Here is a 12,331-nt window from a genome sequence, read left to right as displayed (position 1 = left end):
CTCACTCCAGGTTCTCCTCTTGGTGGCTCTGGGAGCCTGTCACCGCCGGGCACCCATCTCCCACCCTGAGGAAGCTTACTTATGGACAAGTCCCAAAGGCCGACCTAGCTCAGTTGGGCTCCCATGGGACTACCCTTTGGCCTCCATCCGTGCTCCTCCCCCGCCCCACCCCAACTCCTGGCCCAGGATCTGGCCCACGGTTGGTAGGTTCTCAGCCAAGGTGCAGTGGATATTCAAAAGCACAAATACACCCTTAAACCAGGAGGAGCACCTCAAGGAAAGAGTGTCCAGCTAGCCAGCTCCCCACTGATGGGGCACATCGGTGCTCTGTCGGCCGCCTCAAGGCCTAGCGTTAGGCCTGGGACGCAAGCGGACTCAGGAAAAAGCGGACTCAAGACTCAAAAAAACAGGTGGAGAATGGTTGCAAACAGGGAAGCAGAATGTCTATGGAAAGTCTGGAGACTAGAAGACTAGAAGAGACCACAGCATCTCAAGAGGGGCCCCGTGGGAGAAAGCGAAGGGTGGGGTCGGTGAGGTCGTTTGCTGAGGTCAGAACCAGGCAGGTGCAGTGACCCCGGGCCCACCACTCTGCACTGCACCGCTATGTCCTCGTCCTCCAGCTCTGAGTTAAAGGGGATAACCTGCATACGGTACAGGGAGGGACCAAGAAGGAGCTGCTTCAGCGGGCGTGGGCGGCACTGTGTGTCCCTGCGGGTCCCGGGGTCTCACCCGGCTTGGGGCTAGCACCGGGCTGCGCGAGGTAAGGCCTCTTTATTCGCTAGAGTGAAACGGGCCGGCCCCTGGTCTGCGCGGAACAGGACCCCCAGAGCAGGACTGGCGGGGAGCGGCGGCGGAGCTGAGGTCAGGAGGACTTGGGGTAGGGTGGGGTGGAGAAGGGGCAAGAGGACCCGGGAGCGAAGGGGGAGACAGGGACCCGGGGGAGGGGGAGCCGGGGGGGGGTGTCAGGGCGGGGGGGGGTCGCCATGCGCTGGCCATCCCCTTCCCGCTCCCCGGCCGTCCATAGCCTCAAGGAGACGGCTGTTCTTGGCCCTCCGACCTCCCGGGAGCGGGGCCGAGGGAGCGGCCATCACTGCCGTGGCGACCGAAGGGGGGCGCAGAGCGCAGAGTCCTTCTCGGCCTCGCGGAGACGGGGGAGGGGGCCCGGGAGTCCGCCCCGCCCCGCCCCGTCCCGGGACCTCCCGCCCCCCCGGGCCGAGGGGCGCGCCCATTGGCCGGCCGGACTCCGCGCGCCGCGTCCATTGGCCGGCCGCCGTGAGGAGCACGCGGCCACCGTGGCGGGCGCGCAGTCGGAGGGCGGCGGAGTGGCCGAGGGGCCGAGGGCTGCGCGGGCAGCGCGCGGCGGGCATGGCGGGTGCGGGGCTGCGGGCGGCCGCTCGGCGCTGGCTGCCGTGCAGGGGCCACGGCGGGCCGCGGGCCTCCTCGTCCACGCCCTCCTGCCCTGGCTGCGGCCCCCCGGGTCCCGGCGCCCACTGCCCGAGCGCCCCGCGCTCCGCGCCCGCCCCGGCGCCCGCGGGCGGCGCCGAAGTCAGCGCGCACCTGTGGGCTCGTTACCAGGACATGCGGAGACTGGTGCACGGTGGGTGAGCCGCAGCGGGACGGGCGCCGGGGGTGTATCCGCGCGGCGGCAGGCGCGCGTCCAAGCGACGGACAGACCGGCCGTCCCGGGCGCCGCTCTTAGGGGAAAGCGCGCTGGTGGGGTTCGCCAGGGTCCCAGAGCCCCAAGGCCCGGCAGCTCTTCGGTGGAGGCTCCAGCGGGTCGTCCCGGGGGGCTCTGGGGCCGCCCCGACGCCCGGAGGCAGGTGGGCCGACGGGAGGTTTGTTCCCTGACTCCGTCTGCAGCAGCTCGGGGATCCCGAAGCGGCCTCCGGAATGCGGAGCCCCCACCGTCTTTCCTGGCGGTCCCGCCTGCAGGGAGGCTGCGGCGGAAATGCCCCCAACCCCTTGTTCTCTTAGGGGCCCTTAGTTGGGGCGGGAGCATCGGGACAAAGCCAGCTGGCGGCGCTGCCAGACCTAAGCCGACGCCGACTAGACTTTGCAGATACCTCTAAATTGCGACCGAGGTCGGGAGCACTGTCAGCCCAGGAGGGGAAGCTGTCGGTTGGAGAAAGGAGACCAAGTCGCCCCAGGGCCCTGGAGTCCACAAGGGTGGCGGCATCCTTGGCCACTTAACCTCCTGGCCAACCCCCACCCCCAGAGCAAAATGGGCTGATGAGCCTTGAAGTGTCTCCTGGAGAGGCCAGGCTGCAGTGCCCTGATGAGGGTGGAGAGCTGAGAGTGCTCTGTACCTGTCCCCGCGTCTTCAGAGGCTCTGCCTCTGTGGCAGGCAGATGTGGTTTGGGCTTGACCCTATCACTGACCAGCGTGGGGTGTTCAGCAGGCCTCCCCCTCTCAGACCTTCAGTGGCCACAGCATTAAACACAGCCCTGGGGCCACTCTCACAGGGTTGTGGGGATGACTCAGAGGGAACCAGGCCAAGAAAGGGCAGGGAGCTTCCAGAGGAGCCCCCAAGGGTGATGCTGGTCTCATTGTCTGGTAAGACAAAGTGCCCTGTCTGGAAGATTCCAGCTGAGGGAATGCGGCTTCCACTCCAGCTGTGCAGAGAGCAGAACGGTGTTCACCTGAGACATACAGGGAAGAATAGTTAAGACCCCTGAGGAACGGAGCTTCCGAAGCCCTTGGGCTTCACAGGACCCCACCCTGCACTGCCTCAGTGGAGAGGACAGGCCTGGGGTGCTGTTTAGGAAGAGGCGTTTGCTTCTGGGTCTGGAGAAGACCTTCTGCAGAGCAGCCCGAGGAGCCTGCCTGGTAGGTGTGGGAGAGAACATAGTGAGGTCTGTTGGGCTTTGTCACCCCAGGTGTGCCAGCATCTTCAGATCTCCACAGAGACAACTCTTGATCTGAAAGGGGCAAGGTCCTTTCCAAGATGCCATGATGAGCATCAGCATGAGCCAGACTTGCACCCCTGAGTCCTAACTCAACCCTCTTGAATGGGTTTTCTGGGGGAGATTCTGGGGACTGAGATACGCCTTTGGGCTAATGCCTGTGGGCAAGACTTGGCCAGGGAGCCGGGCCCCAGGCCACTGCCTCTCCACCAGTGTGGGGATGCTGGAAGGCTAGGCCTAGGGGGAGAGTAATTAAGGCAGGTGGACTGACCTGAATTTGAATCTCAGTTGCCTACTACTGGGTGGTTTGGAGCAAGTGACTTCACCTCCCTGAGTCTGTTTCTTCCTCTGGGTGATGGATGAATAAGTGTGACCACCTCACAGGGTTGGAGTGAGGCCTGGACATGGTGAGCCTCTGAGGCACGCGGCATGTGCACCCAGAAGCAGCTGTGGGGACGGCACCTTACAGCTGCTGTGGGGAAGAGTCGGCCCTACAGCCTGGGGCAGGAGTGGGGCAGGCTCAGAAGAGGAAAGGGAGGGTCTGCACAGTGAGCCCAGTGAACCTGGGAGGCCAGTGCCCATGAGGGGTACGTCTAGCTCACTGGGCCCCACGTACCACTGCAGCCCTCTGGAAAGGACTGGGGCCTTGTGGCCCCCAGAGCTATGGTTTCCTCAGTCCAGAAATCCAGTCAGGAGGAAAGACCCCGTGGGCTGCTTCCCTACCCTGCTTTGTTCCTCAGAGGATCGTCTGTCCATGGGAATGTCCTCAAGGACAGAGCCAAAAGCTGGCCATGGCCAGCACCATGCCAACAAGGGGCCACACCATCAAGAAGATTCCTCCTTCCTGGGGGTCTCCTGGACACTGTACCAAGAGTTACCATTGGCACCCAAGAACTCAGGCCCGTGAGGAGAGCAAGGTCCAGGGTCCTAGTGACCTCAGGGGCATCTCAGAAGCAGCTCCCTAGAGAACGGAGGTTGGCTGTGTCTCACGTGCGTCCAAGTGAGAAATACTGTGTCTGCACCCACCAGTCTGAAACAGCTGCTCTCTGCCAGGCTTCTGTTGGCCTGGGGCCCCAAGCGGAACCAGCCACACTTGTTCCCACACCCACGCCCTGCACTGGGCTCCTTAGGAAAGGGGGTAGGGACGGAGCCTGTGTTCCGAGGGGGCCTCCAGGGCAAATGGTCAGAGTGTGGGAGCTCAGCAGTGTCTGTCTCTGAGCACAGACCGCTGCCAAGAATGCCGCACGGCCCAGGGCTTCTGCTTCAAGGCGATGCCTAGTTGTGGCTGAGGCAGGAATTCCCTGGAGGCTTGGGCTGTTTGTGTGGGCCTCGGCCACAGGTGGGAGGTCTCAGGAATGGCGCTACCTGGAGCCCCGCAGGACTGTGCCCTGTGTCCTAGTCCTGCCTGCCCCTCTCTCTGAGTGATGCAGGGGACTCCGGGACAGGGAGATGACAGGTTCCGGAGACACATCGCCCACGTAATCCTACATTTGCTGCGGGGGCAGAGCAGGAATGCGGCACAGAGAATGTTCCCTGTGACCCTCTCAGTGATTCTGTAGGTTGGCATGATTTTGATTTCCCCTTTAAAGATAGGGAAACTGAGGCCCGGAAAGTGAGGTGACTTTTCTGAGGTCACAGCTGTGAGAAGGAGAGCTCGGCCTGACCTGTCTGACCCCAAAGCCGAAGCCCTTTTCCCATGGACCTCCCCTCCTGAACAGATGGGGAAACTGAGGCAGATGAGCCTGGGACCCCCTTCACCCTCATCTGCCTCCCTCGGAACCTACTCTGCACAGTGTACCACTCAGCCCCCCGTAGCAGCCAGGGGCCTGGGATGGCTATGACCACGTCCCCAGTGGGGAGCAGCCTGGTTACTTGCCCCACAACCCAACATCACACGTCCTGCCTGTCGTAATTAGCAATGTTCCCTGGCTCGAAACAGCAAATGTTATTATGTAGACTGGCGGGCAGCTAAAATCCGATTAGAGGGGCCACAAGCTGTGGCAGGTGCACCAAGCAGGGAGTGCGAGTGACAGAGGAGCTGCCTAGTACCCCCCATTCCTGTCACGTCCCTCAGGCCCAGCTCAGGCTGCAGGCAAGGTGGAAAGTTCTGAGCAGAGCCACGGCTCAGACGGGTTCACAGGAGTCTGGAGGAAACATGGGCTCAGCGCACCTGCTGAGCTGCGGGCCTTGGTGTAACCCCAGACGGGGCCTTGGCCCATTGCCAGCTCTGCCTTACCCCCAACCATGTGACCCTGGGCAGGTGGTCCCTCTGAGCCTCACTTTGACCATATGCAGCCTGGGGCTGAGATTATGCATCCTGCGTGGTTTCACAAGGCTCCTGGGCCTGGGCACCTGGAAAGTGCTTGGTAACTGTTTAATGCCGCTGGGTTCACCTCCTCCTCATACTGCATCTCCTCCCTCTAGACCTCCTGCCCCCGGAGGTCTGCAGCCTCCTGAACCCAGCAGCCATCTATGCCAACAACGAGATCAGCCTGCGCGACGTCGAAGTCTACGGCTTCGACTATGACTACACACTGGCTCAGTATGCAGATGCGCTGCACCCCGAGATCTTCACTGCTGCCCGGGACATCCTGATCGAGCACTACAAGGTGAGGCTGGCCGGGCAGGGGGCCCCGGCACTGGAGTGATCCCAGGCTGAGGCACGGGGCTCCCCTGAGGCGGCAGCCCCTCCAGAAGTCTGTGCTGATGCCCCTGACTCAGCCTGGCCCACTTCCCCTCAACAGTACCCAGAGGGGATCCGAAAGTATGACTATGACCCCAGCTTTGCCATCCGAGGCCTCCACTACGACATTCAGAAGGTGAGTGCCGAGGCCCCGGACCCCAGCAGCCCCTTCTGACGGGATGTGCGTCGGCACTACTTCCTTAGCCCCTGTCCTCTAAGGGGACTTCCTCTCGACGGGCACATGATCCCCTCAGTACCTTCCCATTGGGGCTGTAGCCCAGAGGCTGGAAGAGGCTGTCCCAGGGCCAGTGCAGACCCCTTTCTCCCCACCCCTCCCACTCCTGTGGCGCTCCCAGAGCCTGCTGATGAAGATCGACGCCTTCCATTACGTGCAGCTGGGGACGGCCTACAGGTCAGTGCAGACTTCTCGGCCACACCCTGCTTCCCCTCCACCCCCAACTCTACCGGGGCCTCGGCTCTGGACTATTGTGGACTCTTGATGTCTGCATACCCGCCCAGGGGCCTCCAGCCTGTGCCTGACGAGGAGGTGATTGATTTATACGGGGGCACCCAGCACATCCCACTGTACCAGATGAGCGGCTTCTACGGCAAGGTACCCACTCATGGGCCGTGGCCCCGGGCAGCCTGCGCAGTGATCTCATCACAGGGGCCGCTCCCTGGGGCGCTGCCCTGACCCGCGGGCAGTGCCCACCCTAGTGTGGCAAGCCAGATTCAGAGCCTGTGACCTCCAGAACTGGGGGCCGAGGCCGGGGGCTTGCTGAGGCGGTGGTCCCCTCTGCAGGGTCCCTCCATCAAGCAGTTCATGGACATCTTCTCACTGCCGGAGATGGCGCTGCTGTCCTGCGTGGTAGACCACTTCCTGGGTCACGGCCTGGAGTTTGACCAGGCGCACCTCTACAAGGATGTGACGGTGAGGACCTGTGGCCTGCCTCTCAGGGTGGCAGGGAAGGTAAAGTTGGCCACAGCAGGGCCCACTTCCTAGGCCCTGCTACAGCCTCACTGTCCCTCCACTGCCCCCAGGATGCCATTCGGGACGTGCACGTGAAGGGCCTCATGTACCAGTGGATCGAGCGGGATATGGGTGAGGATGGGCTGTAGCCCCTCCTGCGGGTCCCTGGGCAGGGCGCTGGGTTGGCCCTCACAGACCCGTGTCCCCATTAGAGAAGTACATCCTGAGAGGGGACGAGACGTTCGCTGTCCTGAGCCGCCTGGTGGCACATGGGAAGCAGCTGTTCCTCATCACCAACAGCCCCTTCAGCTTCGTGTGAGCCGCCTGGGTGGGGAGGAGGGATCGGACGGGCTGCCAGAGGGGTCTTGGGCCCCTCCACCTCGCTGCTGCCTGTCCCACTTCTGCCCTACCTCTGCCTCTGCCCAGGGACAAGGGGATGCGGCACATGGTGGGCCCCGACTGGCGTCAGCTCTTCGATGTGGTCATTGTCCAGGCAGACAAACCCAGCTTCTTCACCGACCGACGCAAGTATGGGCCTCGCTGGGGTGATGGGGCCGGGGCGTGGGAACCAACCTTTGCCTGGCACCCTGCATGCTTGGGGTGGGGACACCCCCTTGTCAGCACGTGGCCAGTGGAGATGGTGCCTACGCGCCACCCCCCCCCAGTCCTGCCCCACACTGGAAATCCAGCCCTTTACCGCCCCCTCTCTGTCCTGCACCAGGCCTTTCCGAAAACTCGATGAGAAGGGCTCCCTGCACTGGGACCGCATCACCAGCCTGGAGAAGGGCAAAATCTATCGGCAGGTGAGTGCCATGCGGGTGGCCTCTCCCTGGCCCCAGGTTGCAGAGGGGGCAGCTGCACGGCCTCCTGGGCCCTGCCGCACCCCGACACGCCTGCCATGCCTCTGCCCCCTCGCACTGTGTCCCGGGACACCAGGGAACAGCTGTGAGGGCACAGGCCTGGTCAGGCTACCTGTGTTGGAGTTTACTGCTCATTAGCAGAAGGAGTCTGGACGAGTCATTTGGCCTCTCTGTGCCGTGCTTTTCCTCATCCACAGAAGAGGTAGGGTGTAAACAAACCAAGAAAAGTGTTCTCCTGAATTGTGGTACAAAGCCCTCACATTATCCAGGCATTTACTGAAAGTCCCCCAGACGATCAGTGGCGCTGTTACTTGGGGCTGACCACCCTGCTACGGCCAGACCAGCTGTAGGAGCAGCTCACAGGTCTTCAGGGGAGACCCCTTTTCCTAGCTGGTGTCTAGGAAGATGAGAAGGGGGCCTAGGGGGCCTAGTGCCAGGGTGGGGTGGCAATTAAGGAGCAGGATTAAGGCATTTAGTCCTGGATGGAATGCGGAAATCCTGGCTGAGCTGGTCTCCTTGAGGGTGGAGGTTCCGGGGGTGGGGGTGGGCAGCCAGCCTGGGGTATCCAGAGCCGAGGCCTGACCTGCAAGCAGTACTCCTAGCCCTGTGGCCCCAGCTCTCCATGGTCTCTTTTTGGGCTCAGGCTCGCTCTCTCGGCTCCTTTGTCTCAGCATCTTAGCTAAGCCTGAGGTGGGTCATGCACCTTTGTGGGGAACATGGGACTTTTTCTCCTTTGGCAGCTTTTAGCCTTTTCTTTATGTCTGATCTGAAATTTCACTGTGTGTGTGTGTACGCACACACACGCACGCCTTGGATCCTGCTTACTTCTCATCTTTGTGCTCCCTCCCTGGCTCCCTTTGCGGAACCTCAGGCTCCATCTTGCCCGATGCAGCACCTGGCCCTCAAGATTCTCTCTTGGTGCGGGGCCCATCCTCAGCACACACCCCCTCGTACCTGACTGCCCACCTGAGCTGAATTCAGCAATCTCCTGGCCGCTTGCAGCACGGGCTGACTCCTTTGTGCCCAGTGTGAATTCTGCTCATTGCTGGGCTGTGGGCTCCCGGCACCTGCCCCAGCGGCTGCTGCACTTCCTGCTCTGGGCCCCCTGCCCCATTTTCTGCTCTCCCGAGAGCCTCCTCTATTGTGTTTAAGCCTGACTGCCTTCATCTCTTCTCTGGCTCTGGAGCCGGCGGGGCAGATGGCTCTGCAGTGAGCTCTGCCGGGTCCCTCCGGGCTCCCTGGGAGGACAGGAAGGGCCGCAGGGCCAAGGGCTTGCTGCTGTGGTTTGTTTCCCACAGCGTGGGATCCCTGGGGCGGGTGTGAGGCCACAGGGAGGGGAGGCCCTGGAGGCACAGGGCACCGTGCCAGGCCCACAGGAGACTTTCCTGGGGCAGGCAGACCCCCTTCCCGACTGTGAGGGGGAGGAGACCAGGGCCAGAGCCCCGGGTCAGTGAGGCCATGGGAAAGGGCAGCTGGGCATCCAGCTGGAGGGGCCTCACTGCCTCTGGGGATTTGGGAGGGGCAGTGGAGGACAGGGCGGGGTTCCGGCAGCCCCACGGGAGCCCCCAGTACACTGTGCTCAGCGGTAGCCCCATTCTCCGCAGGGAAACCTGTACGACTTCCTGCGCCTGACAGAATGGCGTGGGCCCCGCGTGCTCTACTTCGGAGACCACCTGTACAGTGACCTGGCGGTAAGCGGGCAAGGCTGGGCCCCGTGAGGAGAGGAGGAGGGAGGGACCCCCTGCTCGTCACCGCTGAGCCCTGCCTCCACCCTGCACGGCAGGACCTCATGCTGCGGCACGGCTGGCGCACGGGGGCCATCATCCCTGAGCTGGAGCGCGAGATCCGCATCATCAACACGGAGCAGTACATGCACTCGCTGACGTGGCAGCAGGCGCTCACGGGGCTGCTGGAGCGCATGCAGGTGGGGGAGGGGGCAGGGGCGGGGCGGGGGGAGGGGGCGGGGCGGGGGGGAGGGCAGGGCTGCCGCCCAGGCCCACCCCAGCACCCTCTGGTCTCCCACAGACGTACCAGGATGCCGAATCGCAGCAGGTGCTGGCGGCCTGGGTGAAGGAGCGGCAGGAGCTGAGGTGGGCCGTGGGGGGCGTGGGAAGGGCCTCCCCGCACCGCGGCTCCTGGGCCCCCTCGAGTGCCCTGTCTCTCTCCCACAGGTGCATCACCAAGGCCCTGTTCAACGCCCAGTTCGGGAGCATCTTCCGCACCTTCCACAACCCCACCTACTTCTCCCGGCGCCTCGTGCGCTTCTCGGACCTCTACATGGCCTCCCTCAGCTGTCTTCTCAACTACCGTGTGGACTTCACCTTCTACCCGCGCCGCACGCCCCTGCAGCACGAGGCGCCGCTCTGGATGGACCAGCTGTGCACCGGCTGCATGAAGACGCCCTTTCTCAGCGACATGGCCCACATCCGCTGAGGGCGCCTTTATTGTCCAGAGCAGGTCCTCCCCCCCACTCCTGCCCCATCCACGCTGGGCCTTGGTCCAAGGCGGGCAATAAAAGCCGTCTCCCTCTCGCTCATGCCTCTGCTCGGCCCGGCCGCCTCACTTGACCGCGAGGATCCTCTGGGTGTCGGGGAAGTCGTCCTCCAGCAGTGAGTCCTGGGGGTGGGGAGAGAACCCTTTGTGGCTGGACCAAAACCAGGCCTCGGGCCCCTTTCTGCCGCCCCTCAGCCCCCACACTCACATCAAAAGGCTCGCAGAAGGCGTCATGGCTGCCAAAGACTGGGTTGGGGACAGAGACCAGGGTTGGGCTGGTCCCTTCCTGCCACGGGGTAAAGTCCTCCTCAGCATCCTCTTCTGCCTGAGAAGAGAGGTGTGGTGAGGGACCTCTAAGAAGGTCGATGGACCCAGGCATCCCCAGCCCCCTCCACTCCCCCACAACATGGCCCTACCTGGAAGGCAGAGAAGCCAAAGCCTGTGGCCTTGCCTCGAGCACGGAGGTAGAAGGCTCCAGCCACGACACCAAGCAGTGCTCCAGCCGCTACCACAGCCCCCACGCCTGCCGCCACCGGTGGAGCCTCAGGGGCCACCACTGCCCGCTGCAAATAAGGAAAGCGTCAAGGCCAGGCAGGCCAGGGCTGTCCACTAACCCCCTTGCTGTTCTGCTATCCCCCACCCCCACCCCAGTCCATCACCTACTCACCGGCTGTAGGGGAGCCAGAAGAGGCCTGGCCAGAGCGTGAATGATGCCGTTGAATGCCATGATGTCCCACGTGACAACATGGCTAACCACAACCGCCCCTGGGGCCTGTAGGAAGACCAGAGTCAGGCCGAGTAGGTGAAGGCTAGGGCCTGCGGGGGAGGTGTGGTGGCCAGACTCACCACAGGGGCCCCAGAACTGTTGTCCGGGCCCACAGCACTGAAGACGAGGCTGAGGCCCGAGTGGGCAGGGAGCACAGTGTGCTGGCTGGCATTGGTGCTCAGGAAGGTGGCGTTGGAGGCGTGCAGCTCCAGGTCGGGGCCACTCAGCGTCTGTGGGCGAAGCAAGGCTATTGGCCCAGGGCAGCCAGAGGTATGGGTATCGGGCCTGGCTTTGCCCACAGCCCCTGCCAGTTACCATGTTGTCCAGGAAGCCTTCATTGACAGGAACAAAGAGTGTCTTGTAGGTGAGTTCATCGTCCAGGAAGTCCAGGAAGTCGAGACCTCGTGGGGTGGCATTGGCATAGCCCAGCAGCATCTGGGAAGCGGGGGGAGATAGGACCATGGGCAGGCTCCCTCCCCCGGGACCCCAGTGACCCCCACCACCACCACACTGTGGGCCCCTGCACACCCCATAGAAGGTGGAGAAGTTGGCGGTGGCAGCCAGGACATCGAGCAGCTTCCCGTTGCACATGCTTGTCCCGTCACCCACAAAGCCACGGCGGCACCGGCAGGCCACATCTGCGGGAAAGGTGGTTCAGGGGATCAGTAGGTAGCGGCCGAGCCAGGGCATGGTGGAGGGTGGGGTTCTGGGGTAGGGGCACTGCACCTAGCTCTCGGTAGCAGTAGGCGTCCCAGCACTCCGAGCGGTTCTCCCGGGCACCTAGGCTGATGACGCCCACCTGGCCACCGCCACAGTCGGCCGCGGGGAAGATGACCGGGTGGGCTGCCGAGCCGTTGGCCAGCCAGCCCACGAAGCACAGGTGGAAGCCCAGCTGTAGGGGAAGGAGGGGGTGCTGAGACCTCAGGCCCAACCGGAGGGGCCCCCACAGGCTCGGCTCCAGACCCCTGGGCCCCACACACCTTCTGGGCAGCAGAGAGCTGAGGGAGAGAAGCAAGAACAGCTCCCTGGGCCCCACAGGCTGCCTCGGCCTCTGAGAAGTTCAGGCCATAGGGACCACTGGGGGCCTGGAGGTGGAAGACCCCAGCCTGCTTCTCTGCAGAAGGGAGGGACATGTGATCAGCCCGGTGGCACCGAGGGCAAGCAGGGCCACTGGGGGCGGGCAGGGAAGCACACCCTGGAAGTGGAGGTCCGTGCACACGGCATCCACGTGGCAGGGTGGTGGCTGGCCCAGGCAGCGGTCCACGGGTGGCTCCGGCTCCTCCAGACACTGCAGTCCGTCACCTACGTAGCCAGCATGGCACACACAACGCCGGGTGTTCTGGGGCGGGAGAGCGGGCGGGTGCTCTTCAGGGACCTGGGGGGCCACGCTGTGGAGCCTCCCCGCCCTGCGGCTCGGCTCCCCGGCTGCTCACCGGGCCAGTGTTCAAGCAGTCAGCGTGTTCGTGGCAGCCCCCGCGCCGGGCGTCCGCACAGGGGTCACGGGCCCGGCAGCTCCAGCCGTCGCCCTCATAGGCGGGCAGACAGGTGCAGGTGACCACGGTGCCCACTTGGCTGCAGTTGGCGTGCTCGCTGCAGCCACCACGCCCCTCCCGGCACAAGTCCACCACTGTGGACAGGGAGAGAGTGGCAGGACGA

General features: G+C 63.7%; 2 protein-coding genes across 5 annotated transcripts in view; one reads left to right on the top strand and one right to left on the bottom strand.

Moving 5' to 3' along the window:
• Positions 1-1,295: 1,295 nt before the first annotated feature.
• On the top strand, positions 1,296-9,952 carry NT5DC2 (5'-nucleotidase domain containing 2). 3 transcript variants are annotated; one of them, XM_032321712.1, is made up of 14 exons: positions 1,366-1,597; positions 5,328-5,512; positions 5,648-5,722; positions 5,943-5,998; positions 6,106-6,199; positions 6,389-6,517; positions 6,628-6,688; positions 6,769-6,871; positions 6,983-7,084; positions 7,278-7,359; positions 9,021-9,107; positions 9,200-9,340; positions 9,442-9,506; positions 9,588-9,952. In XM_032321712.1, the coding sequence occupies exons 1-14, from the start codon at positions 1,366-1,368 to the stop codon at positions 9,847-9,849; spliced, it is 1,674 nt and encodes a 557-aa protein (XP_032177603.1). In that variant the 3' UTR covers positions 9,850-9,952. The 3 variants fall into 3 exon arrangements, with proteins under 3 accessions (XP_032177611.1, XP_032177603.1, XP_032177618.1); XM_032321727.1 differs by lacking the exon at positions 1,366-1,597 and adding an exon at positions 1,712-1,820 and having other exon boundaries at positions 9,588-9,849; XM_032321720.1 differs by lacking the exon at positions 9,200-9,340 and having other exon boundaries at positions 1,296-1,597.
• STAB1 (stabilin 1) overlaps positions 9,842-12,331 on the bottom strand; it is a 27,238-nt gene continuing 24,748 nt past the window's right edge. For both annotated transcript variants that reach the window (XM_032321688.1, XM_032321693.1), the window contains exons 59-69: positions 12,109-12,302; positions 11,870-12,014; positions 11,656-11,789; positions 11,402-11,567; positions 11,204-11,313; positions 10,991-11,110; positions 10,756-10,905; positions 10,577-10,681; positions 10,326-10,472; positions 10,118-10,234; positions 9,842-10,032 (exon numbers count right to left, since the gene is read on the bottom strand). In XM_032321688.1, coding sequence (XP_032177579.1) covers positions 9,976-10,032; positions 10,118-10,234; positions 10,326-10,472; positions 10,577-10,681; positions 10,756-10,905; positions 10,991-11,110; positions 11,204-11,313; positions 11,402-11,567; positions 11,656-11,789; positions 11,870-12,014; positions 12,109-12,302 — 1,445 coding nt within the window. In that variant the 3' untranslated portion in view covers positions 9,842-9,975. The remainder of the gene's footprint in view (positions 10,033-10,117; positions 10,235-10,325; positions 10,473-10,576; positions 10,682-10,755; positions 10,906-10,990; positions 11,111-11,203; positions 11,314-11,401; positions 11,568-11,655; positions 11,790-11,869; positions 12,015-12,108; positions 12,303-12,331) is intronic.

This window comes from Mustela erminea, chromosome 1 (assembly GCF_009829155.1).
Source record: "Mustela erminea isolate mMusErm1 chromosome 1, mMusErm1.Pri, whole genome shotgun sequence".
Lineage (NCBI taxonomy): Eukaryota > Metazoa > Chordata > Mammalia > Carnivora > Mustelidae > Mustela > Mustela erminea.
Note: the sequence above shows the minus strand (reverse complement) of the source record. Positions and strands in the feature narration are given on the sequence as shown.

Coding starts and splice junctions, on each gene's coding strand:
- NT5DC2 (XM_032321712.1), top strand. CDS start 1,366: ATGGCGGGTGCGGGGCTGCGGGCGGCCGCTCGGCGCTGGCTGCCGTGC. Junction 6,518..6,627: donor ACCTCTACAAGGATGTGACG/GTGAGGACCTGT, acceptor CACTGCCCCCAG/GATGCCATTCGGGACGTGCA. Junction 7,360..9,020: donor AGGGCAAAATCTATCGGCAG/GTGAGTGCCATG, acceptor CATTCTCCGCAG/GGAAACCTGTACGACTTCCT.